The sequence below is a fragment of the Tamandua tetradactyla genome, chromosome 2, assembly GCF_023851605.1.
Source record: "Tamandua tetradactyla isolate mTamTet1 chromosome 2, mTamTet1.pri, whole genome shotgun sequence".
NCBI classification, from domain to species: domain Eukaryota; kingdom Metazoa; phylum Chordata; class Mammalia; order Pilosa; family Myrmecophagidae; genus Tamandua; species Tamandua tetradactyla.
This window is the reverse complement of record NC_135328.1, coordinates 30,186,553-30,211,952: the sequence shown is the minus strand read 5'-3', so window position 1 is coordinate 30,211,952 and position 25,400 is coordinate 30,186,553. Positions and strand designations below refer to the sequence as shown.

The 25,400-nt window shown below is 47.7% G+C and overlaps 1 protein-coding gene across 12 annotated transcripts; it reads left to right on the top strand.

Annotated features, from left to right (window-relative positions):
• The first annotated feature begins 566 nt into the window (after positions 1–566).
• LOC143667471 (ral guanine nucleotide dissociation stimulator-like) lies at positions 567–21,002 on the top strand. 12 transcript variants are annotated; one of them, XR_013168063.1, is made up of 11 exons: positions 567–8,677; positions 8,966–9,513; positions 10,299–10,502; positions 10,842–11,150; positions 11,335–11,398; positions 13,019–13,093; positions 13,994–14,301; positions 14,637–14,855; positions 15,025–15,186; positions 16,422–16,536; positions 18,339–18,728. XR_013168063.1 is itself a non-coding variant. In XM_077141790.1 (10 exons), the coding sequence occupies exons 7-10, from the start codon at positions 14,814–14,816 to the stop codon at positions 18,431–18,433; spliced, it is 414 nt and encodes a 137-aa protein (XP_076997905.1). In that variant the 5' UTR covers positions 567–8,677; positions 8,966–10,502; positions 10,842–11,150; positions 11,335–11,398; positions 13,019–13,093; positions 13,994–14,301; positions 14,637–14,813; the 3' UTR covers positions 18,434–18,728. The 12 variants fall into 11 exon arrangements, 6 of the variants coding, with proteins under 6 accessions (XP_076997905.1, XP_076997856.1, XP_076997865.1 ...); XR_013168062.1 differs by having other exon boundaries at positions 8,966–10,502; XR_013168066.1 differs by having other exon boundaries at positions 567–8,536; positions 8,966–10,502.
• The last annotated feature ends 4,398 nt before the right edge of the window (positions 21,003–25,400 follow it).

The following is a 25,400-nucleotide window of genomic DNA, read 5'->3' as shown; positions in this document are numbered from 1 at the left end:
TTTGACTTCTGACAATCTGATTCCAAGTAAGAATCTTGGAGTATGTCTGTTTGGACCTATTGTGTTTGGGATATGCTGTGCTTCTTGGATCTATAATTTTGTGTCTTTCATTAGAAATGGGAAATTTTCTGTGATAATTTCCTCCATTAATCTTTTTCCTCCTTTTCCCTTCTCCTCTCCTTCTTGGATGCCCACAACATGTATGTTCATGGGCTTCATGTTGTCATTCCATTTCCTGAGACACAGCTCATATTTCTCCATTCTATTCCTATATTTTCTTTTGTATATCCTATTTCAGATATTCAGTTCCTCTATTTCACTAATCCTTTCTTCTACCTCTTCAAATCTATTGTTGTAGGTTTCCTTTTTCTCCCCATCTCTTCTATTGTGCCTTTCATTCCCATAGGTTCCGTGATTTGTTCTTCCAAACTCTTGATTTCTTCTTTATTTTGGTCAATGCCTTCCTTCTTTATATCCTCCCTCAACTTATTGATTTGATTGTTGATGAAATTTTTCATATAAGTTTGAATGTCCTGAGGTAGTTGTTTCCACTCATGTATCACATTTCAGTTGTTGGTATGTTCCTTTAACTGGGCCATGTCTTGGAGTTTTCTTAATATGACTTGCTACTTTTGGCTGGCATCTAGGCAGTTGATTTCCTTAATTAGTGTATTGTGGAGATTGTTTTTTCCTCTTTTAATGAGGATTTTCTTGCTGGATGGCTTTGTTCTCTATCTGTTCTTTGACATTCAATTCAGCTTATTCTAAACCTCTAGCATAGAATTCCTTGATGAATTCCTCAAGGAAGGGATTCCACTTGATGTGGCCCCCACCTTTCTGTTGGGGAAGGTACAGCTTTCAGGGAATTAACTTCTTTCACCTGACTAGTTATTTTGTCTTTCAGAGAAGCTTAATTTTGCCCTTGCCTTGAGCAGTTAGAGGCTGAGAAACATCTTCTGCCTTGATGTATACTTTGTGTTTTAGAATCCTGTGGAACTGGAGGCCTTGGGAAACCTCTGCTATAACTTGTCAGCAGTCCCCTCATGAACTCATATGTCTTTCAAGCCTTTGCAGCACTCATTTTGGGGGACAGAACTTCTTTGTGGTTGGGTTCTCTTAACGACAGGTGAGCAGCATGGACAACTTAACCAGGGGCTGTCACATGGCTATCCTGGCAGAACAAGAAATCAACCAAAGACTCCTTGACAGGAAGAGAGCCCCCTGACCTCCCCTTTATCACTCTCAAGCCTCCAAAGTAGTGTCCATGAATACCCCTTGGGGAAATAAGAGCTCATTCCCCACCTGTCTGAAGCTGATGGGCTTTTCCACACTGGTGAAGTATGTCCACTATCTAAGGAGCTGATGGGAGAGTACGGGCTTCCAAGTGCCTGGACCAAGATACCCGCTGCCAGGAAACCCCAGCAGGGCCAAACTGTTCCAAGGATTCTCTTCTCAAAGCCTTAGGCGGGGAGGAGACCTGGCATATTGGCCTCAGACCCAGCATGGGTGCAGGCAGTATAAACTGCAAAAGGCTGAGTACAATGGAGACAAACAAAAGCATCCCAGAATGTGAAGCCCCAAAAATGGTCAGTCAGTAGGAGGGGAGACCAGAACTGAAAGCTGCCAGGGCCATAGCACACATCCTCAAGGGCCCCTAAGTTTGAGGCCAGGAACTGTAGGTCCATCTCCACAGTCCTCAACATGCTAGAAATTCCACTTGAGTCCCCACTCTTGTTGCACATTATTCTTGTAGGCAAACTTGAACATGGATCTCTGAAAGGGGCCCAGACCCCTTCCTGTAACTAAAGGGCTCCAAAGAACTATGAGGCCTTGGGCCACAAATGGCCAACTCTTTGCCCAAGGGCCAGGAATCACCATTGAAAGGGGTAAAATCTGGGGTTTCCCTGGGTCTGAGTCCTACCTGCACCCCATGTGGAGCCAGAGGCCCTTGCTCTGACCACTGCCTGTGGAAGGGCATCTCAGCAGGTTTCCAGATGAGTTCTTGGGCTAGGTCACTAAGCAGGGCTTTGTCCACCTCATGTTAGAGGGTCTGTTGTGACAGGCAGTGATGATACAGATTGCCTGTCTTTCAAAAACACCACCCTACAGGGGGCTGCAGGTTCAATAGTTACACAACCCTGAACTCAACAGCAGCCTGGGGAATTGACTACTGTTCCTCTGGGCAGACTGGGTGGTGTGGAAACATCCTGACTATACTCACCTCTTGTAAGTGAAAAGAAGCAAAACCCATCATCTGGAGAGCCCTGAGGATTTGGTCTCCCCCTCCCTGAGTACATAGTCAATGTGCATGAGGGTTAGCCTCAGTCCTGTGAGGCCACTGGCTGGCAAGACCCTCAGGTGGAGATGAGAGCTTAGGATGGAGGAGCTGGGGCAGAGGAAAAGCTTGAAGACACATTGTCTCAACTGCACTCAGTTGAGGAAATCAGCATTCAGTTCTTCCCACTCCTCATCCATCTTCCTCTTCCCACTCTAATCCAGAATTTGGCAGGAGCCTTTCGTTCAGGGAACCACCTACAGTGAGACAACTCCCCTCCCCTGCACTGATCCATCTGACGGACCCCCCATCAAGCACAATCCATGGGGAAAGAGGAAACAGGAGCAGAAACAGAGCTTTATCCATTTATCATCTGATTTAAAGAACAGACTTCATAATTTGGCTGTTAATAATTTTTGAAATTGTCTTAATCATGTATTTCAACAGCTTCAATCAATTTTATCAGCTCAACATTGCTCTTGCCATAGGAAAGACATGAAAGTCCTTCCTTGGGTTGAGGGCTCTGAAAAGAAGAGGTAAGCAAAGTGGTGGGAGTGGATGGGGCAGAATCCAAGGTAGGAGACCTCAAGCCTGACCCTGGAGAAGCAGGGCAGAAGTTCATAAAACACAGGTGTCAGTCTAACCAGGGCAGGTCAATGTTTTGTAGTACCTGAAGCTTTCATCCCTTGGAAGGTACCACTTTGCTGAATGTAATGCAAAATTACTCCTCAAATCTTCCTGCAGCAGCCCCGGCAGTGGGTCACTGCATCTTAATCTTCATGTCATTTCTTTAGGTTCAGTTGTCTCCCTTCCTGCCTTTGCAGTCTAATATTATCACATGAACTCTAAGGCCTGATACAGAACACATTTGCTTATACTGCCCACCTATCAGTCATTGTATTCCCTTGATGTCTCCATCATCCCCTGGACAAGACCCAGTCCCTCTTTTCTAAATCATCCCCAGGAAACCTGCTTGAATTTTTGCACTCTTTGGAGAGGAGGCCTTTCTGTGTCCTCAGAATAGGTCCTCATCATCTCTAGGTCAGCATTTAGCATGTGGATATGCCACCTCTTCTCCCTCCCTACAGGCTCAAAGAAGTAATGGGCGATGCTCCAAGCCCTCTCCATGTTGCTGAACATGCAGAAAGTGTTCCAAAATTTTTAGTTGAATGGCTGCATGAATGTGAGACAGCTGAAAGGAAATAGTTTTAAGTATCATTCCCATTATCTCCTCTGAGCTGTTGGAAATCAGGCAGCTCAATCCACCTGTCTTAACCCAGGTGTCAGGATTAAGTGATTTAGAGCTGCAATGTCTACCTGGGTATGATGTTTCCTGAGCAGCAGCTTTGACAAGTAGTCAACTCTGAGCATTCCAGTTAGCATCCCATACAGGAAGAAGGCAAATGGTCATCATAGTCCATGCATTGTGCAAATGAAGACATCAAGGTATGCCTCCTCTCCCATGGGTGAAATGTCAAGGATCTGGGCTTCAGTGGGGTGGACATGTGCCCTCTAGAGTTCCTTCAGGTCTGATTTGCTGAGGCTGTCATGAGACCACCTGGACCATGTCCTGTTGGTCACCCTTTTCTCCTCCTGTGTGATACAACCTTAATCCTGCATGCCACATGTTCTCATAACATGCTCCCTACCATGCTTCCTTCATGGCCAGCCTCACTGGAACTTTTTTCACTTTGGGCAAAGAACAAGAGTTTGCCCATCTGAACGACACCCCTCCCAAAAACCATGTTTCCTTGTTTGGTTTCTCTTTGAGGCTGTGCCTTGAGAACATGCCCTTGGGCTTGTCTACAAAGCTCATACTTTAGCTCACCTTGACATAGGCTGTCCATAGCCTAAGCCCTTTTGCCCACTTGTGTCTGATTCTAATTATAATGTGAAACCATGGGAAGATGTCATGCCACAGAGCCATCCTATCTAAATTCCTTTCAATTTCAACTTCCTTATTGTGCTGACCCAGAAATGGGCAAAGGAATCTACCTTTCCAAGGATCACACAGCCACAGCCAGCCCTTATGAGTGTGGTATTCCATGTTTTGGGATGCTGTTGTCTCTGCATGTTAGCTATTCGAAGACTGGTCGTGGTTTTTACACTAATGATCTCCAATTCTCATGATGACCCAGGAAGTAGATAGTAGAATGACCCCATTGTGTAGGTGTGGAGACTGGGGAGACTCTGAGATGAGAGTAGCAATGACTACACCATGGTCACAAGATTTCTAAGAAAGTTCATCTGTGTTAGGATTGAGTTCTCCCTCTTTATGCTTGGGGCCCAGTCTGTAGCCGGGCCTTCCCAAGTAGCTGTGGGGAGTGATGTGTTGAGGAAACTTGGTCCAGTCAACAGGATAACATGTTTAAGGAGGATGAGCATCAGGAGTCAAGAGGGCCTTTCCTGGAGGACCTAACAGTTGAGAAGTTTCAGTTAAGTGGCTTAAGGAGATGACCTCACTTCCTTTGAGCTGCAGTCCAGTGGAATGTAGAACCTTAGTAACCAGGCACTTAGATTCCACAACAATCCCCTTACTGGGCTCACTTAGCCAGAGACGATCAACAGATCAACATGTTTTTGTGTTGCATTTGTAGAATACAAGGATCTGGCATGAGAAAAGCTAGGAAGGAGACATTTTTTTGATAGATGTAGGTGTTGGCTGAACCCTCCAGCTCGCCGCCGCAGCCTGTTGGTCAGGGTGTTCCGAAGGTAAGTCAAAGTGGCCCAAGGTCAGAGAATTCAGGGAATGCCAGCATTGTCATCTTGCCTCTGTAGCCCCTTAATACTCCTCCTTTCAGTGTGAGGAGACATGAGGAATGGGATCACCCATTGCCAGGTTGGGGAACTTCATGGGAACTTTGTGTTCAAACGTGAAGCTGCTGGGAAGGCAAGTGGTGATGGTCAGGTAATCCCCATGCAACATGTTAATCCTGGGCCCAAAAGTTTTCATCTCCTATCGATGTGGACTGGGGAAGTGTGCAGACACCTGTCCACCTGATCAGGGTGGCAGAGATAGCATGGGGTGCCCCCCTGAGAGCAGTGTGGTGGTTTCTCCAATCCTGAGTCCTGAGGCAGCTGGGACATGCCAGAAGGAACAGATCTAACTGTGCTGTCCTCCCTGTGTGCCCACCCACGGATTTTCCATCTGATTTGCACAAAGTCTCACTGCCAAAGCCAGGTGGCCATCCACCCCTCACTTGTGCAGGCCTGCCCTTGGCTTTCTTTTGTTACAGCATCTGAGAAGGGATGATGATATTCTTTTCACTTCTGGTAAGACCATGAACTCCTTCACATTTGGTTGCTTTTTCTGTTGTTACTTGTGGAAACCTCCTGTGCCCTCGAGCAGTCAGTTGGATGGTACTTCCACACCTTCTCTACATCTTAACCATCTTCATGTTCTTGAGGGTGATTTTGACTCAAAAGGGGTTCATGCTATGACAACAGTTCTGGTGGAAATTGTACACTCCCATAGCACACTCCCTTAATCTTCCAGAGCAGGAACTGTGGCCTGAGTCTCTACATCTTATTCCATAAGGGAAGCTCCGAAGAGTATAGAGCCTCTCCCTGCTCACAGTTCTTAAAGGGATTCCATTCTAGGTCCATTTAAGCCATTCAGTGGGGGACATCTTCTGTGTGTCCTGATGGACTGGGCCCCCATCCCATCCCCCCCGGAGAGAATCCACAGAATGGGATGAATGTGTCACACACATACAGGCAAAATTCAATAGTTGGAGCCACTGAGCCTCTGTAAGGCTGTAGTGGTTCAGCAACCACCAACAGTCTCTGACCATGGCTACCTCCCTGCATCCTCCCGGTCCAATTGTGAACATTCTCTTATTGTGGCCAGTCTGGTGTCAGGGCGCCAAATGGAATCACTTAGTGATTTGATTTCCAACTGCCCCATGCAGATGGAGCCCCACCCAATTGTCAGGCTGCCTTTTGGATTTGCTCTTCTCTGAGGCTTCTGTTGAAGTCCTCAGTCTGTGGGGGTATTTCTCCCACTTGGATCCTCCCAGCAGTTGATCTTTGGTCTGAGCAGGGATCACCATGGCTGCAGGTTCTCAGAACTTTTAAGGTAAAAGACATTCAAGTCTTGTTGTCGGTGTGAAGACAAAGGTGTTCTCACCATCTCTGTGTTCTTGATGTACTGCCTCCAAAGTAGGGAAGAATAAGATGCGAGTAGACTCTTCCCCTCCATGTCTGGAGTAGAGCCCTCTTCCACAGGATGGAGGGAAGATCATAAAGCTCCAGTGTGAATGCTTCTGGCTTCTGTCCTACAAGAAGTTGAGTCCCCCCTTAAGGTTTACTCATCTCATGAATGGGGGTGATTTGTGAGGAATCATGTGGATAAAGTGCTTTCCATGCATTGATGCACAACTCCTCATGACTTCATAATTCCCCCAGTTCAGTTCTACTTTGGAGTGTGGGATCTTTACCTGCTAGATGCATTCTTGCCCCATTTCTTACCCCAAGGCAGGGAGGGAACAGGGAAAGGCAGGTCTGCATATACCCCCAGCCCTACTCCTCTCTTGGTTCCCAGTGCAGAGGTTAACCACCTGATACTGCTCTTCCAATCTCAGGGTGCAAAAGTGTCATCACTCCAGAGTGACCTGGAGTACACCGGCAAGGTGGGAGCATGGGAAAAGTTCATGGAGTGCATGGTGGCAGCTGTTGCAGAGGGTGACCAGGCCTATGTATCTCTCCTCATGTTAAATTACTGGGGCTTCTCCATACAACAGGTCCTGGACCGGGTGTCCAACAGGTGAGCACGTGTTCCCTCTCAATCTCATGATTGATCTGGCATGCGTGAGCTGAATGTCTGGGGAAGGTCATTGCAGCATCTGAACTCAGTTTCCTCCTCTTGCTAGTGGGGTCATAGGAGGACCAACCTGCTGAGGTCAGAGTCAGGATTGAATGATTCTGGACCATGAAAAGTGTTTCCCCATGCCAGGCTTTCTGGAGAGGGAGCTCGGTGGAGAGGGCTTGTCAACATTGAGAAATTTCCTTTCCATGTCAAGAGGCTCTGCTCCAAAGTGACCTTTGGAATTCTGTATTCCCATTCAGAGGAGGTTTGAGATTGCATCAAAATGGATTCTGTCCTGAGTGTGGCCTGAGTTGCCACTCATGCTGGGGGCTGGCAGAGGAGCCCCAAGCCGCAACAGTTATCTGTGAAGGAGCAACTCAAGGATCATTCATTCTTCTAGGATATATGAAGAATAATCTGTGTGCAGGCCCTTTTAAAGGCACTTAGCCTACTTAATTGAACAAAACTGCGGAATTGCCTGTGGCCTTCTGCTTGCCAAATTATAGGGGGTCAGATAGCAGCACTAGATGTAATGAGTAGGGGCGCACTGAAGAAGTTACATGTGACACCCCCATGTCCCTGCTAGATATGGCAATAGCTGCAATTTGCAAGACAGGGATGGAGGAGGCCAGGAATACCTTAAAAAGTAAGTGAGCTCTGGGTGAGAGAGAGGGGCTCCTTCCCCATAGCCCAAGATGGGGAGTGTGGGCCAGTGCCAGGAGTGACTGGGCAGGTCCCTGAGTCCATCTCATGATTCTCACTGGAGTTCAGAGGTCTGGGCTCCATCCCCTGCAGGGTGTCAGGACTCTCAGAGACCCATGTGAGAGTTCCTGGGGCACTGGGTGCAGAGTGCTCCCGGAGGCTCAGAGCACACTCCACACGCACCCAACTCTGCTGCCCCTCCACCATGCCAGTAGCACACAGACACAGCTCAGGAGATGTGGGGAGAATGCAGCTCACAAATCCACCTCACTACCCAGTCCTGTGAGCCTGACTGCGGGTGGCTTCAGTGGACTGTGCCCGTGCCCTTTAGGGACCATGACAGTGGGAAGAGGAGAGCCTCACGTGGCTCGCAGAGAAGGAGGCATGACCTCAGGGCATGAACTCCAGACTGAGGTGACACGATCGATGGCCCTGGGTAGGCCCTGGGGTCATGCTCTGTTCCCTCATCAGGCAATTTATGCAGCTTCTACTGTGTGCAAGTGCAGTACCATCTGCTGAGCAGACACAACCCCTTCCTGTCCTCATGCTGTTTCTGTTCCAGTGGGAGGTTGCACAGCAGATACAGATAGAAATATCTTGCTGGTCTTGCCAAGGAGCCCCGCACCCAGGAGGGTGGTCACCAGAGGGCAGTGTGGCAGGAACAGCCGTTCCTCACTCTGCGGCCCCGTCCACCCCCAGCACCTTCTCCTGCCTCCTGCTGACCTGGCTCTAGGAGTTTCCTGACGATTTCTGTGAGTCTCCGGACTTTTCCAGCCTCAAACAGCTGGTGTACTTCACGCAGATGGTGCTGCCTGGGTCTGCCCTGGAGAGGCAGGCTCAGGTCCTCCTGTCTTGGCCAGAGCCCTCAGTGCCCAGTGAGACCCAGACACAGGGTGAGGAGCATGGACGTGGGAATGGGTGGGATGTACGGGAGGAGATCGGGATCACAGGACCAAAATCTGTTTTTGCCTTTGGGCAGGGAATAAACAGGGGCATCAGCCCACTCCCCTGAGCACTTGCAGTCTGCAAGACTTGTGAGGGTGGCATCCCTGGGGGAGGCACTGCAGTCATTTCTTTGTCGAGAAAGGTCTATAGAAAGCCAGTTGTGTTATTGCATCTTCCACCTCTTGGGGCTCGTATGTGAGACTCAGCATTGCAAACCACAGTACTGCTTCCTCCAGGGTGAGTTCCATCGATGGCAGCAGAAATCCTGTCAGCTGCAGACCTGAAGGCAGCTGTGGCAGCACCTGCAATGCCATCTGCTGAGGTGGAGCCATGGTGGCCTCCAGAGCTCCTTCCACCTACTCTGAAAATCCTTACTCCAGCTCCAGAGAGGGAGGCAACTCCGATGCCACTTGCCTCGCCACCTCCAGAGGCTGCATCATCTCCAGATCTGGAGCCGAAGCTGGAGACATCACCTGCTTTGCCAGCAGAGCTGGCGGTGGCTCTGATGCCACCTCAGTTGCCACCCTCAGGGCCAAAGCCTGTGGCTCCTCTGGATCTGGCACCTGTTGCCTCACCACCTGAGGCACCCACTGAGCAGCAGGAAGCAGACCAGGTGCCACCTGCAGTGCCATCCGTTGAGCTGCAGTCAGCGCCAGCTGTCGCTCCACCAGAAGATCATTCCTGCTCGTCACGTGGGAGCTGAGAGCAGGAGCTGAGGGAGGGGAAGGCCCCTGTCTTGGCGTTCCCTCCCAGGCTGCTGGCAGAGCAGCTCACCCAGACTGATGTGAGCATCTGGGCTCCTGAGGGGGGAATGTGGTGGACCTTTTCAGGCATCTGCTGTCCCTGAATTGCCATTCCCAGATCTTGGGTCCAATGATCAAATCCCAGCTCCACCATTTTCCAGTCTGGTAACATGGGCAAGTTCCTAATTCCTAAGTCCTCATATTCCCAGCTGGAGAAGACATCACAGAGCACTGCCCTGACCATATGTGTCGCAGCAAGGGAATGCAGACAATGAATGTCTTAGGATCAAGGAGAGCTGGTCAGGGCTTGGCATGTTGGGGGGCAGAGGGGACTATCAGATGTACAGCAGAGTCCAGGGCCAGCCTGTCCATCTCTCCCAGAGGCCTCCACAGCCTCCACATGCATCAGACATGATGTGTCCTGGACATGAGACAGGCTCCACACTAAGGTCCTGGATGTAGCAGCAGCAGGGGACATGCATGTGAATGAGATTAGAGGGAGTCACACAGCTTTCAGGAGGTGCAGAATGTGCTCCCTGGGCTGCGTCCTCAGCTTGTGGGGTTGGAGTCCCCATCCTGTGTTTGGTGGTGGTGAGGAAAATGCAGTTCTCTCCTCCCTGCCAGCATAAGGGTCCTGGGTTTTGCAAATGCTGGGCACACTCAAGGAGCAGAGAACTAAAGCAAGAGGCCCCTTCATGGCTCAAACCACAATGTCCAGCTGCAAAGCTTCTGCTTAGAACACTGGGCAGTGGCCTGTGGATGGTAGGCTCTAGGTTGGGTGGCACGAGGCAGTGCGACACTCCTATTCTCTCCACGAGCTATTCAGGAAGGTGAAAGCTTTTGATGTGTGCATGCCATCTCGACCCTGCACTCAGAGAAGAGTGAGGACCACCTGGCACCCACCATCCACACCACCATCACCCAGATGCACCATGTCTCCAGCTGTGTTCTAACCACTTGCCTCAGCGACCAGAGCATGAAGGCCTCGGACAGGGCCAGGATCCTGGAGCACTGGATAGAGGTGGCCAGGGTACGCTGTGGATGAGCAGGACCTCCCAGCCTCCTGGGTCCCGAGTATCACTCTTGGCTTTGATCAGCTTGTAGGATTGGAATCTGTGGTCCAAGTCACTCCCTGGGCCCAAGCCCTGTGTGTCTGCTGGCGCAGTCCTTACCTTGCCTGTCTCAGGACTGGGGCACTCACATCCTACCTCTTCTCCTTTGTCAGTTAGAGCTAAAACCCTCCTCCCTGAGTTGTGTCATGGGCTGGGCACAGACTGTAACCTTGGGGTCTTTCTGCATGTGAGGGTCATCCAGAAGTGGAGATACCAGCTCATTCTCCCTTCTCACCTCATTCCTTTCTCCTCCCCAGGAGTGCCAAGTGCTCCAGAACTTCATATCCTTGCATGCAATCCTGTCTGCTCTACAGAGCAACTCCATCCAGCACCTGAAGCATACATGGCAGGAAGCATCCAGGTGGACTGGTCCCTCTCCACAGCAACCCCTGGGGGAGACAGCACCTCCTGTGGCTGACAATGGCATGGGTGGGGGGGTCTGAGTCCCCATGTGACCTCAGCAGTCCTACCTGCAAATGAAGTGGTAAAAGCCAAGACTTAGGGGAACCTTTTGAGAGTTTTCTCCAAGGCACTGCATTGCTTTGCCCAACCAAACTCAAAATGAGGTAAGAAGGCATGTCATTTGACATGGGAAATGGGTCCCACCTGATATGGAGAGTTTATAATTACTCAGTTTCTAACCCATTCATCCAGGCCATTGGGATTCCTGAAGTCTAAAATCAAATGGATTTGCACTCACATCCATTCTTACCATCCCCCCAAATATTCTGTTCTTTCTCCTCCCCAAAGGGATGGCATTTGTCTGTTCCAAATGATGAGTAAAACCTCCCTGAAAAGAGAACTGCCAAGCCAGGTAAAGTGGAGGCAGGTGATGGCACCATGGTGGGAATATTCCTCGAATAATTCCAGGCCGGTCTTGTCTAGACTAAGAGGGAGAGGGATTTGTTTGGCTGACCACTGATCAGGGGCAGTTAGGGGAAGGAGGCACTGGTCCTTGGGTATGGTCAAAGTAACTGGGCCATTTCAGGAAGAGATGATAAATGGAAATGTTTAACCAGTGTCCTTCTCAGCAGTAGGACTCTCCTCCTGTTGCCACATGGGCAGGGACATATGTCCCAGCTTGGGATGAGAATCGTTTGGAGGATTTCTGAAATTATGTCCATTTCTGTGTGGACATAGAGAGTTCTGGACAGAGGGAATTTCCTAAGGGGCTCCTTGGTGAGGACAGGCATTTGGCATGGCCTTGGGCAGTGATGGGGGTCTGAGACTCCAGTGGGCTCAGGCTGACAGGACTGGACAACCACAGCTCCAGAGCCACCTCTTCCTTCTCCCTGCATGGTTCATCCCACTGGGTTGTCAGCCACAAAGCTTGAGGGCAGGAAAACCAATCCCTGGGCAGTGGTGCTGAGTGCTGTGTTGACTTCAGCTCGGACCAAGTTGGGCAGAGCCAAACACTCCTCTGACTCCCAGCAGGACCAGGGGCAAGTGATGGCCCTGTGGGGCCTCTGTTCCTCATGTGGAAATGCTGTGAGACCATGCTGTGCTGCCTTCCTCACAAGGGAGCCCACAGGGGTTCAAGAGAGCACAGGAATGTGGTTGAGCTTTTCTCTGGTTCTGATGGGAGCAGGTGCTGGAGAGAGCGCCCTGACAACATTATGGAACACTCAGTTGTCTGGGGCACATTTCATGCCTGCACTTTGTACATGACACAGGAGACTCCAGGTGGCCAGCCCACTTGGTCAGTGTCACACCACAGGGAGTGCTGCTCCAAGGTAACATCGCAGTCAGGGTTCATGATTGGTGACAGCAGCATTTCTGTCAACTGACACCTCCAAGATGTCCAAACCCCAGTCAGGCAGGTCAGCTGATGGGGTGAGGGGAGGATGGCTTCCCTGACCTTGTCCACCCTGGCAGGAGGGGATCTCCAAGGATTCCATCAAGGAGGTGATAACAAGGAGAGAGCAAGAGAGGCCACTGTGGGAGAGAGTGAGGGTGCCTGAGGACACTGAGGGTCAGGATGGGGTTGGCATCCATGACTGTACAGGGCTCACTCCTTGCACCACTGCTTTCTGTGCCCCTGAGCCTGGGAAGCCTTCATTAGATGTGCCATCATCTGGACCCTGAGATGGAGGCTTGACCAGGTAGTATATAGGAGGCCCTGATTGTTCGCAGTCAAAGGAAGGCCTTGGCAGAGCCTAATTGAAGGTGGATCTGGGCAAGATGGTTGAGCATCCTCGTACTGTTTTCTGATTTGCCAAGAGCCATCGCTGGGAGGTGACTAGCAGTGCTCTTGTGGTCCAAGGGGTGGAAGGGGAACTCGGTAGGAGGTGGCTGAGAGCCCCAGAAGTCGGCAGGGTGAGGTCTGGGTAGGGGAAGGGGACTGAGAGAAAGAGACTTCAGGGTGGGGACCTTGGGTGGGTTCCAGCGGGCTTGGGCAGTCCATCCCACACCTGATGCCATTGTTTCCCCCCAGCCCACCGTTCCCCACCTGTGGACGCTCCTGTCAGAGCTGGCCTCCCTTCAGTTGACTCCCACGGACTCTCGGGAAGTGAGTGGGACTTGGGGCCAGGAAGAGAGTGTCAAGTCCCATCAGCATAGGGGAGAGGGCCCCTCCCTGAGCCCTGTGCTCTCAGCCCAGGGCCCAGCTCATCCATAGAAGCCCTGGGAGCTGAGGCATCATGTCCCCCTTCTAGCTGTGGAAGCAAAGGGTAGGCAGAAGCCATAGGCATTGTCCCTCTCCCACATCCCTTCCTGGCTGAGCTGGGCACAGACTGTCCCTCAGGTGTGGGCATGGAGGAGAGTGGAGTCAGCCCCTCCGTGGTGAGACCGCTGCTGAGTCCCTTCCTGCCTGACCCACAGTCTCCCCATCTGCATTCAGAGGTTAGGCTGGAAGGTCCCTATGCCTCTGCCCAGGGCCCCCTGTTCTGGTGCCCAGATCCCTGAATAGGTCTGAGCCCTGCGAGGGCTGGCCTGGCCCTGGTGGCCCCTCCCAATAGTGCACAGGAGAGGGTGAGGGGGCTGGTCAGGGCTTTTTGGAGACTCTGCTGATGGACCTGGCTTTCTGTCTTGCCAGGGAGATTGCTAAATTATGAAATAGTATTGAAGGTGAGGAGCTGGGGGCATCACTGAAGGATTGGGGTGCAGGAGGGAGGGTCTGAGACTCACAGGGCATGACATCCCATTGCTCCATCCACCTTCAATTTCTCACCAGGAGGGTTTGTTTCACAGAGATGAGGTAGAACTTCCCCACGGAGGTTGGGGAGGTGCTGGCATCAAGGACATTTCCCTGCAGGAGGGTCTGTGAGAATCCTGGGCTGAGAACAGGGAGGCCTTGGATGAGATTGCAGGGAAGGAGGTGGCTCCTGTGACCAAATCCACAGACCCCAGCTGCAGCCCCTATCCCACCCAGCAATGCCACCCTAGCCTCTTTTCCTTCCCTCTACCCCAGGAATACAAGGTCATTTCCAGGATTGAGCGCTTCTAGGCAGAATGCACCTATATCCACTTTTGGCCCATGGAGGAATTTAGGGCCTGGTTTGGGGCTGTGGATCAGCTCAGGGAGTCTGAGTGGTAAGGCCAGGGCAGAAGGTAGCAGCAGCAGGGCCCCGCCATAAGCTGTGGCTTTCTGTAGCCTCACAGCAGCCCTCTACCCTGCAGTTACCATCTGTCTTGTGAGCGGAAGCCCCTGGCTCTGTTGGCCAGCAACAGACTCGATACCCCAAACCTCCCAGATGTTGTCAAGCCTCGGTGCACAGGGTGAGTTCCCTTTCCAGGTCGGCAGTTGCAGCTGCCTCGGGGCTCAGTGTCTTTTTGGACTCAGCATGGCTTCAGGGTGTCTACGCTTTAGTATTGGGGACACTTCTCCTCTCCTGACCAGCCCTGTGGCAGCATCATGCCCCCATCGTTCTGGGCCTGGGTGTCCCACGATGGAAATAGGAGATGCTGAGTGATCTCTCTGGTTCCTGGGGTTCAGGGCTCCCGTGGCCTGCAGGAGCCCTTGGCAGGGTGGCCCGAGCACTGAGGGCAGTACACCCAGGAGGGAGTGGATGGGTCCCTGGCACTGACCCCAGCTAAGTTGCCCTTCTCTCCAGCCCCCAGAAGCTCAGCACTGAGCCCAGCTGCAGCGGGGTCTCCCTGCCTAGTGTCCGGCTCTATCTTGGGTGTGACTTCAGCAGTGGAGTCACAGCTGTCTCACTCCCCGGACGTGAGGCCGATGCCTCCAAGTCTGACCTGGAAATGAGTGTGGGCCTCATCTCCAAATGCCCTGAATGCCAGGAGAAGCAAGTGCCTGCCTATTTTCCTCCTTGAAGGTCTGTCTTCTGGGCCCCTTTCCAGTGCCCACCTTCCCCTCTCCACACCATCAAAAGGGGTCAGGAGTCCTGACTTGAAAACAGGTTCTCAAACCCCCTGAGGCTTGTCTTCAGCTGAAAGTGTCCCACAGGCTCTGGGGTTGACCCTGCTCTCACCGTCCTCCCACAGATTGGTGACTTGACCTTCTCAGACCGCCCGCAGCCTGGGGCCCCTCTGAGCGCCCACAGAGCCTCGGGCCCCCTGCCGCTCTTCAACAAGCAGGTGGTCGACTCCTGCATCATCCACATCAGCCTGGATGGGGACCATGGCAACGTGCCAAAGAGCATCGTGGTGAGCTGGGCAGGTGGATGACCCTGGGGGCCCCTCGCTGGAGAGACAGGAATGCAGAATGATTGACATGTTTTTTCTCAGCCCTCCTGGAACCACAAGCCTAGTGGGTTGGGAAGGACAGACAGCCACGCAGATCCACAAGTAGTAAAGAAAGGTGTTCGGTGTCGGTCAGGGCTGAGAACAGAGGACGTAGATGTGAGGCTCCCACCTTGAGGTGGGCCAGCCTGGGAAAACCTCACTGAGGCAGCCCCTGGAAGAAGGGAGGGAAAGGGCAGCACAGAGAGCCCAAAGCTCAACATGGGCCTGGCCCAACGGAGGACACTCATGGGGTCAGAGGTGAAGAAACAGTGGCCAGGAGAAATGACTGAGGTCACAGAGGCCTCAGGGGTTGAACCACATCTCACTGCATGAAGGGTAGAGGCAGGGAAGCCAGTTAGGGGGGTGCTGCAACCACCCAGGAATGGAGTGTAGGGACTGATGCAGGGAAGAAGCCATGAGGGGAGCAGATTCTGGATAGATCTGCTGATGGAGCCACCTCATCCCTGACCTGCACAAAGGCTGCCTGAGGTGCTGGATTAGACATAGGCCCAGCTCTGCAGTTCAGTGGTAGACTGGAGCTTAGGTGGTATTGAGATGTCACTAGTATGACTCTTTGTCTGCCCAAGCTCAGGGCTTGGCACTGGAGTGGGTCCCCTCAACCACCACATGCCTGGCACACAGGAGGCCTCTGGGCATCCAGCTCCTCTTCCTTGTTGCCATCCAGGCTTAGACTACATGTCTGTTCTCAGAGTCACTAATTCTGTCATCCTTGAGTGGCCTGTTCAAGAGGACAGATCTCAGGGAGAAAAGAGATGCCCAAGGAGTAGTGGGAGGAGCTGGCCCTGAGTTGCCATTTGTCCCCAACACCCTGTTATAGGGTGACCTCTGGAAGCCAGTAGGAGCTGAGCGGGCCGAGGATCAGAAGCAAGGGGCTCAGCCCTAGGGCAGTGACCTGTAAGGGAGACATGCCTTTCTTGTAGGAAATGAGATGGAATGATTGGAAAGAGCCCTCCTTCCATGGAGGCCTACGAGGGGAGCAGAAGAGTGTAGTGGGGCCACTCTACACCCAGACCCAACTGGGGTCTTTGAGCCCTTTGCTCCCTGCTGAGAGAGCTCCAGCAGGGCCTCTGCCACTGCCCTTGTGGGAGCCAGCTCCAGAACCCGTGTCCTGATGGTCTGTCCCCCAACATGCCCAGATCACCTGCCATGACAGGGCTCTGGCTGTGATCCTCAAAGCCATGGACGAGTACCACCTGGATCTGGAGGCAGCAAAGTACTACAAGCTGGTGCAAATCATTTCACCAGATCGAAGTAAGCCAAGGAGCTGGTCCAGGAGTTTCTCTGTGAGGGGCCGCTTCAGCACTCTTCTCCTAGCCCCCACCACCTGGGGTGTCTGCCCAAGACAACCTCCAAAAGGGAGGTGTTCAGCATTTTGGGGTTCTCATTGTCTAAAGTGTCTCCCCACTGCCACTTGCGTCTCCTCTCCATGTGTCATACCTGGGTGTAACCCAAGCACTGGAGCCCTAGTGCAGAGCTGTGGGATTGCGATCCAAGACAAAGGCCTCTCTTCCTGCCCCAGAAGCTCTGCGGGCAGGGCACCCACTAGCCAGGATGGGCTGAGTTGTGCATCCCAAACAATCATGGGTCTGTGGACATCAATAGCAAATATTGAAGTCCATGTTTTATGATGCCAAAGCAAAACAAAAGCCTCTTGATCCTCTTTGGAGGCTCCAGGGACCCAATTCAATATTCCCAGCAGTGACACAGAGTCAGGCAGTCTGGGGTCTGAGCCCATAGAGCAGTTACTTATGTGCTCTCTGCCTGTTTCTTGCCCCAGTGGGAGGAAAATACTCCTTGTGAGAGCACAGCCTCTCCATACATTGTAAGGGTAACTTTATTATTATTATTATTATTATTATTATTATTATTATTATTATTATTATTTTTGGTGAGCTACTCATGCTTTCTCACCCATTAGCCCAGGGAATCAGTTCTGACTCCCAGAACATTGTTTCCTAAATCCTACTTTATCTTCCATCAGCATACATCCCTAAATATTCCATGTCGCTGTTCATTTCTGTATTGCTTTAGATTAACACAAAAGGATTGGAAACCTAAATACAGACTAGGGAGTAAATTTGTATATAAGTTTTCTTAAGACGGAATGTTATGAAAGCATATTCAAAAGAGACGTCTTTCTCAAACTATTTTAACGTGTAAGAAAATACAAATACTTATAATATCTAGGTAAATTTCATGCCATATACAGGAGTGATTCAAATTATAAATCTTAGATGTTTTATATGTCTTATATAGTAAATACTATGTTTACATGTAAATGTATCTTATTAATCAAATATATTGAAAATAAGAAATTAAATATTCATAGTAGATGTATTCAATGATGGAATTATGGGTTGCTCATAGTCTCTGCTTTTATTTCATATATATCTTAAAATATCTGTAGTGTTCATAAAATGCATTTGTGGAGTGAAAAAGATCTATCTTTAGAAACATAATTCAATAAAATTGGGGTTAATTTTAACCACACTACCCTGGCTTGGATTTATTTTTTCTTTGCATAAAAAATATCCTAAACTCATTTTATTTTTAAAGCAAAAACATATATTTGCAACCTAAGCATTTTTGCCCTAACTCTACAATTTAGTACAATATTGCATTATGAGCCAAGCTACTAAGTGAATTAGGTCAATGTGTCTGTAGAAGCTAAGAAAAAGGAAAAAGTGATATAGCCTGATAGAGTCAGAATGAATGCTGTTTACTTAATTCAGCATACCCTGCAGTGAAAAAAATGAAATCAGTTCAGGAGCATAGTCTTGGGAAGTTCGAACAGAGAAGCTGCATTCATCTGATGCACTTGCTTTCCCCAGGCACACCAACAAGTTATCACTGATACATACTTACTACAAGAGACATTTTGTTCTTCCTCTTCCTTAGAAGTGAAATTACTCTCCTCTGGCTCTTGCATCCTGTATTATCTTCAATTATAATACCTGTGGTTTTTTTTCCTTTCTAAAACCTACCATCTGAAATTGTTGAATTCTTATCTTTTTTTATTTGCTCATTTATTTATTGCCATTTCTGTCTTCTAGGTCCCATGATATTTATAATAGCAGGAATTTCATTTTTCTTGAGGACAGTCAATGCCAAGATCACAGCGTTATGCTTGGCCTATGGAGGACACTGAGTAAATAAGAAGGAACTTGCTATTGAATGGAGATACTACCAAGTAATAGTCTTCCTACTCTACCTGGTTCCAGTACTTTCAAAATTAATTTTCACAATCTATGACTCAAATGTATTTTACCAACAGCATAATTTGTGCCTACCATTTTCTTTATTCTCCCTAAACTGTTTGGTGATTCCTGAAGACAAAAAGTTACTATTCCATGGAAATCTTCCATTAAACCAATGTCCCAAATGGAATATTTAACTAATGCCTTTGTGTCACATTTTCCTCCTGTTCATAAAGCAAAACCTTAAATAAGTACAGATTTCAGATTTTTGACACTTTATTTTCATTTCAATTTTTAAAGTATGGTTCTTGGTTGATTTTTTCTTCTTCCCAGTTGGTTATTGAGGATAACAATAATTGATATTTGTTAGGCATAAATTAAATAACAATTATGATATTTCTGGCTCCCTGGGGCCTCCAAAGGGAATCAAATGAATTTATTTTGTTTTCACATAAGACATGGATTATATTACTTGCTAATGGTGACCACAGTCTCCAACTTTTGGGAGATGCACAATCATTCCATCCTGGCTAGATGGTGACCTCCAAAGAGAGATCATGGACCTCATTGGTGCTGAATGGTCCATTTACAGAGGCCATTCTGTTGGATTTCACTGATATCTCACTTCCACTAGGTCCCCTACTGCCTGGACCACTCCCATGAAAGACAGAGGACATGGAGACTGAGCAGGCTGGGGGCAGTTGCTGTGGGCAACAAGGGTTTCCTCAGAGCACGTGGGGTTGTGGGCAAGATGCTGACCCTTATCAGAAGTTTTCCGGGGCAGATGGTCTTGGTCCTGGCGGCTGTGATTTGGGGACTAAGGCCACACTGCTCACAGAGGTCCTGTGCAATGAGCCTCCCTGACTTATTTCTATCCTCTGAAATAACCTCCTACAGCTTGGCGTACTCTGTACCATCCTCCTCAAGGTTCTGATTGCCTGTGGTCTAATGGATCAAGGCTGGAGCCCTACCTTGCCAAGTCAGCTGAGGCATGTTGGGGGATAGGTCATCAGGGCATGGGCTCTTGATTGTCTTCCTCAAGGACAGAGGCCAGGGCCCCTCAGGAGCTGGCTTGTACCTGGGTATACAGGGGCCTCACTACTTTGTTCTACACCCCTGGGATACCTTCATGGAATGAGAGGCAGATTTTCCAATCATTTTTTCCCCCATCTTCTATAAGAACTGCACCATCTATCTCACAAATCACTCCCCTGGGAGCAGAGCCCTTTCCCTCTGGTTCTCAGCTTGTACAGCTTGTACAGCAACTACAGTCTTGAAGGGCCCCAGGGACAAAGTCCACCATGGAGAACAGTATCGGAGACAGATGTGGACATACTGCACCAGTCTCTGCCAGCTCCTCCCATCTCACCTTGGGCATCCCTTTATCCCCCAGGATCTGCCCTCTTGAACAAGTCCCTCCAGAATCACAATATGAGTGACTTTCAGAAGAGACATGTAATCCAAGCCTGGATGTCAGTGAGGAGGAGGAGCCAGATACCCACAGGCCTGGAAGACAAAGTGAATGCCTGGGACACTGAGGAATTGCATTGCATCTATTCTCCTGGCTACACAAGGAGGCTGGCACTTACATTAGCTTCCACTCTATAGAAGAGGTATTAGAGGCAGAGGGGAACTAAGCAATTTGTCCAAGACAGAGCAAAGCTGGAATTGGCAGATGGGTAGTGATACCAGCATTGTGTCTTCACAACTACTCTCTACTGTCTCCAGAAGGGGCAAACCCAACTTGTGGTAACCAGGGGGCCACTCCCTTCTCTGAACTACTCTGGCTCCATAATTATCTACAGCCATCCATGAATGTGTGGCTGAACCTGTCTTGCCCAGTCACTCATGCCTTCTCAGACACTTCTAAAATCCTTTTCCTTGTTTTGAGATCCAACCTGTTTAACAAAACCCAGCTGTCACTCTGAGGCCGAAAAGATATCAGTCAAATCCTTAAGGGATGGTTTGTGATGTGGAGCCAGAAGACCTAAGCATGTGGTCTTGAGAATATCATCTCCTTCATAACAATTCATCAGATTGGATGAATTGATTCACCTCCAGATTTGTTGTGAATCTGACTTCTTGTTATTTCAGCCCTACAGTCCTTGTCTAAGATCCTGATGCCTAGTCTAAGGTATTATCATTTGATGGTATGGCTACTGCAATACATTCCAAACTGAAAATAAGTCCCTACTCTTGCCCCAGCAGTCCAGCTTCCATGGTATAGTCATGGTGAGCTTTTGAAAGTAGCAATTAGAGCAGATCACCCTCCTGCTTAAAACCCCCAATGGGTTCTCACTGTCACTAGAATAAAACCCAAGCTCCTTACCATAGCCAAGATCCCACACTATCTGGTCCTTCCCTACCACTGTGATTTCACATCGTTCTACTTCCGCCCTGACCACGCTCCAACTACACTGGTCATATTTCTGTTTTTGAGCACAGCAAGTCCACTGCTGCCTAACACCTTTGCAGCTATGCTCCCTCATCTGGAACCCTTTCTTCAGCCCTTTGTCTGGCTGCCTCCATGCCATTATTTATGCCTGAAATGTCAATTTCTTGGAAAGGCATTTAATGTGTAACCTAGTTAAAGCCACACACTTTCTGGCGTCAGGCACTTTCTATCACATGAATCTCCTTCACTTCCTTCATAGCACCTATCAGTAATTGGAATACTTTTCTATCTATTATCTCTTGCCTACTTCTCAGATCTAAAGACATGAAGGGAGACACTCCTGCTGTTTCCTTCTGTATTCCAACACCTGACACAATGCCTACCATAAAATATGAAGCTTAAATATTGTCTCTGTCTACAGGTCACCAGTCACTGACATTCACTCCTCAATCACTAATTTTCATCAACACCCCCAACTACCACACCCTACAAGTTTCCAATCACCATTCTCCAAAGATCATCTCTAGGGGTTACTGACCACTACAGAATCCTCAACCTCTAAATCTCTCATCAATAAAAACACTCAACTCTCAGGTACTTAGTTATGGAATTGTAGAGGAGCTTTGTCATCCTATCACCGAAAGCCCAGTGAAGATTCTGGACACCATCTAATTGTTGACTTGCACAAACCTAGCATCACTGCTTCTCCCCAGACCACATAGAGATGAACTGTGATCCTCAGGGAGACCTGAACATTGACACCTACATGTGCCCCATCAGCCACTGTCTACCCATGTTCTAGTCTGCCAGTGCTGGAATGTGTGAATATACCAGAAATGGAAAGGCTTTGAAAAAGGGAAATTTAGAAAGTTGAAAGTTTACTGTTTTAACACTATTAAAAAGTTCCAATTAAAGCAAGTCTACAAAAAATATCCAAATTAAGACACCAGCAAGAGGTTACCTTCATTCAGGAAGGACTGACAAAGTTCAGGGTTTCTCTCTCAACTGGAAAGGCACATGGGGAATATGGTGATATCTGCTAGCTTTCTCTCTAGGCTTCTTGTTTCATGAAGCTCCCCCAGGGACATAGTCCTTTACCTCCAAAGGTTCCTGGTGGCATGGGTTTTCTGCTTTGCTACTTCCAAAGGTCCCTGGTGGCATGGGCACTCTGCCTCATGGTTCTTGTCACCCATCTGGCTCTGTTCTCTTGGAATCCCAACTTTCTCCACTTTTAAAGGATTCCAGAAAAGGCCCACCTGGAATGGGTGGAGTCACATCTCCCTCTAATCAAAAGTTAATACACACAATCTGGTGAGTCGCATCCCCATGGGAACAATTTAAGAACTCCCACCTATCAATATTAAAATGAGGATTTAAGGACATGGCTTTTCTGGGGTCCACAAATTCAAAACCCACCCACTCCACTAACAGCCAGTGTCCCCCTGACCCAATTACTTACTCTCAAAGACACGACTAACCAGACTTCCACAAACATCACCATCCATGAACCCCAGCCTCCATCTCAGATCCCCACAGATACTCCCAATCCCAAAACTCTGCAACCCCCAACTCTGCCCTTCTCTGACAATCCAGCCTCCAACCACTATAGGCACCATAAATGCAGAATCCCAAGCATCCCAATCATAAAACACCACTGACCTCCCCAATCTCTTGGCTGTCCACAAAGCCCCCATTCTTCCCTAACCCTGTCCTCTCAGTGACTGTCACAGACCTCCCATCGCTGTCTCTGCAGAGCCCTCTAAATACTGATTTTCTAAACCTGTAGCACTCACCCACCCCACAGATTCCCCCGTCACTACCTCACATAACCCTCCAAACACTTAACTCAAAAACCCTCAGCAGTGCCATGGTGGCTCAGCAGGCAGACTTCTCACCTGCCATGCCGGAGACCTGGGTTCACTTCCCAGTGCCTGCCCATGTAAAAAAAAAAAAAAGGAAAAAACCACACCACCAGGAGCAGATTGCAATGGCTTTCTGCCTCCCCTCCTTTGACTTCATTTTCCCAAAGGCATGAGCTATGTAGCCACAGCAGTTAGAATGAAGCCGGAGATTGTTCAACAACAAAAAGACAAACAACCCAATTACAAAATGGGCAGAAGACCTGAACAGACACTTCTCAGAAGAGGAAATACAAATGGCCAAAAGGCACATGAAAAGATGCTCAACTTCCCTGGATATTAGGGAAATGCAAATCAAAACTACAATGAGCTATCATCTCACACCCACCATTTACTAAAACAGTAAATGACAAGTGCTGGAGAGGATGTGAAGAAAGAGGCACACTTATCCACTGTTGGTGGGAATGTCAAATGGCACAATTGCTGTGGAAGGCAGTTTGGTGGGCCCTCAGGAAGCTAAGTATAGAATTGCCATATGACCTGGCAATACCATTGCTAGGTATCTATTCAGAGGACATGTTCGTTTTGTATGTTGATTGATTTTATTAATAAAAATTTTTTTTAATTTAAGATTAAAAAATTTGTCCAAGTGTTTTATTCTTTTTGATGCCATTTTAAATGGAGTTCTTTAAAAAATTTCTTTTTCTGACTGTTCATTGAATGTGTATGAAAATACAGTTGAATTTGTATATTGATCTTGTGTGTTGCAACCTTGCAGTACTTTATTTGCTCTTACAGTCTTTAGCAAATTCCTAAGAATTTTCCATATATAGGATCATATCTCTGCAGACAGATAGTATTACTTCTTCCTTTCCAAACTGGTTGCCTTTTCATGTTTTTTCTTGCCCAAGTGCCCTTGCTAGAATCTTTAATACAATATTGAATAGAAGTGGTGAGAAGAGACATCCTGTCTTGTTCCTGATCCTAAGGATAAAACTTTCAGTCTTCAACCTGAAGTATACAGTTGGTAATATTTTTGAACTTATTTTCATTATTTCTGTTCTATTTATTGGGTTAAATATGTTCTTCTTTTCTAGCTTTTAAAAGTGAAAGCATAGATATTGTTTTTTTTTAAAAATATTTTTTCTTTTCTTAAATAAGTATTTAAAGTTGTATGCTTCCATCTAACACTTCTTTAATTACATCCCACACACTTTAGAACACTGTTTTCATTTTCAATCAGTTTGGAATATTTTAAAATTTCACTTGTGATTTCTTCTTTGACCCATGGGTTATTTAGAAGTGTGTTCTCTCACTTCCAAGTACTGGGGGATTTTCTAGTCAAATTATTACTGTGAATTCCTAACTTAATTTTATTGTCAGAAAACATAATCTGTAAGATTTCAATCTTTTGAAATCTATTGAGACTCATTTCATGACACAGACATATATTCTATTTTGGTCAATACCCCCTGTGCAGTTGAAAAAAATGTGTTTTCTACATAGTTGAGAGGAGTGTTTAATTAGGTAGAGTTGATAATATTTTTTAAGTTTATGAATGTGAATGAAGATTTAATTACTTATTCTTTCAATTACTTAGACAGGGTTGTTAAACTTCCACTATGATTATGGATTTGTATGTTTCTGTTTCATTTCATGTATTGTGAAGATCTTTTTAAACATATACATACTTAGGATTCTCTGTGATAAAAATAACTTTATAACATTATGAAATATTCCCTTTTACTATGAAATGTTTGTCTTTAAGTACTATTTGTTTTGTGATAATATTTTCCCCTACCATTTTGTTTTTAGGCTATCTGTGTAATGATATTTAAGTGTGGTTCATGTGGACTATTTTTTGAGTTGATTTAAAATCTAGATATATGTCAGCCTTTTAGTTGTAATGTGGAATCTGTTTACATTTAATTGAATTATGTAAATATTTGGGATTAAACCTAAAACCTTGCTATTTTTGTTCCATAAAGTTTTTGCTTCCTCTTTTCTACCTTTTGTGCTTTCTTTTAGGTTAATTGATTTATTTTTGTTTTTTGTATTTCAATTTGTCTTCTATTGACTTTTTTTCTTTTGGACATGGGCAGGCTCTGGGAATTGAACCCAGGTCTCCGGCGCAGCAGGTGAGAATTCTGCCACTGCACCACTGTTGCACTGCCCTTTACTAACTTTTAACTATACTTTTTTTGCATTATTTAAAAGTTACTATAGATATTACAATGTGCATCTGAAACTTGTAATATTTTTAGAATTAATATTGTGCTACTTCATGGAGAAAGTAAGAATCTTACTAATGTGTAATTCTATTTACCCACAACCTTTGTGCTATCATTGTCATATTTTATTTCTACATATAAGCCCTAAAATACAAAGCCATTATTTTTGCTTTAAATCATCAGGTATCTTTTATAGAAATTATGAAAAGGAAAAAAACCTGAGTCCTTTATATTTACTCACATGTTTACCATTTCCTGTGTTATTCTTTGACTTTTTTTTTTTTTTTTTGGCATGAGCAGGCACCGGGAATCGAACCTGGGTCTACTGGCATGGTAGGCAAGACCTCTGCCACTGCACCACCATTGCCCACCCTCTTTTCTTTTTTTAAGATAACTTTTCCTCTGATAACTTTTCCTTTCACCCTGAAGAGCA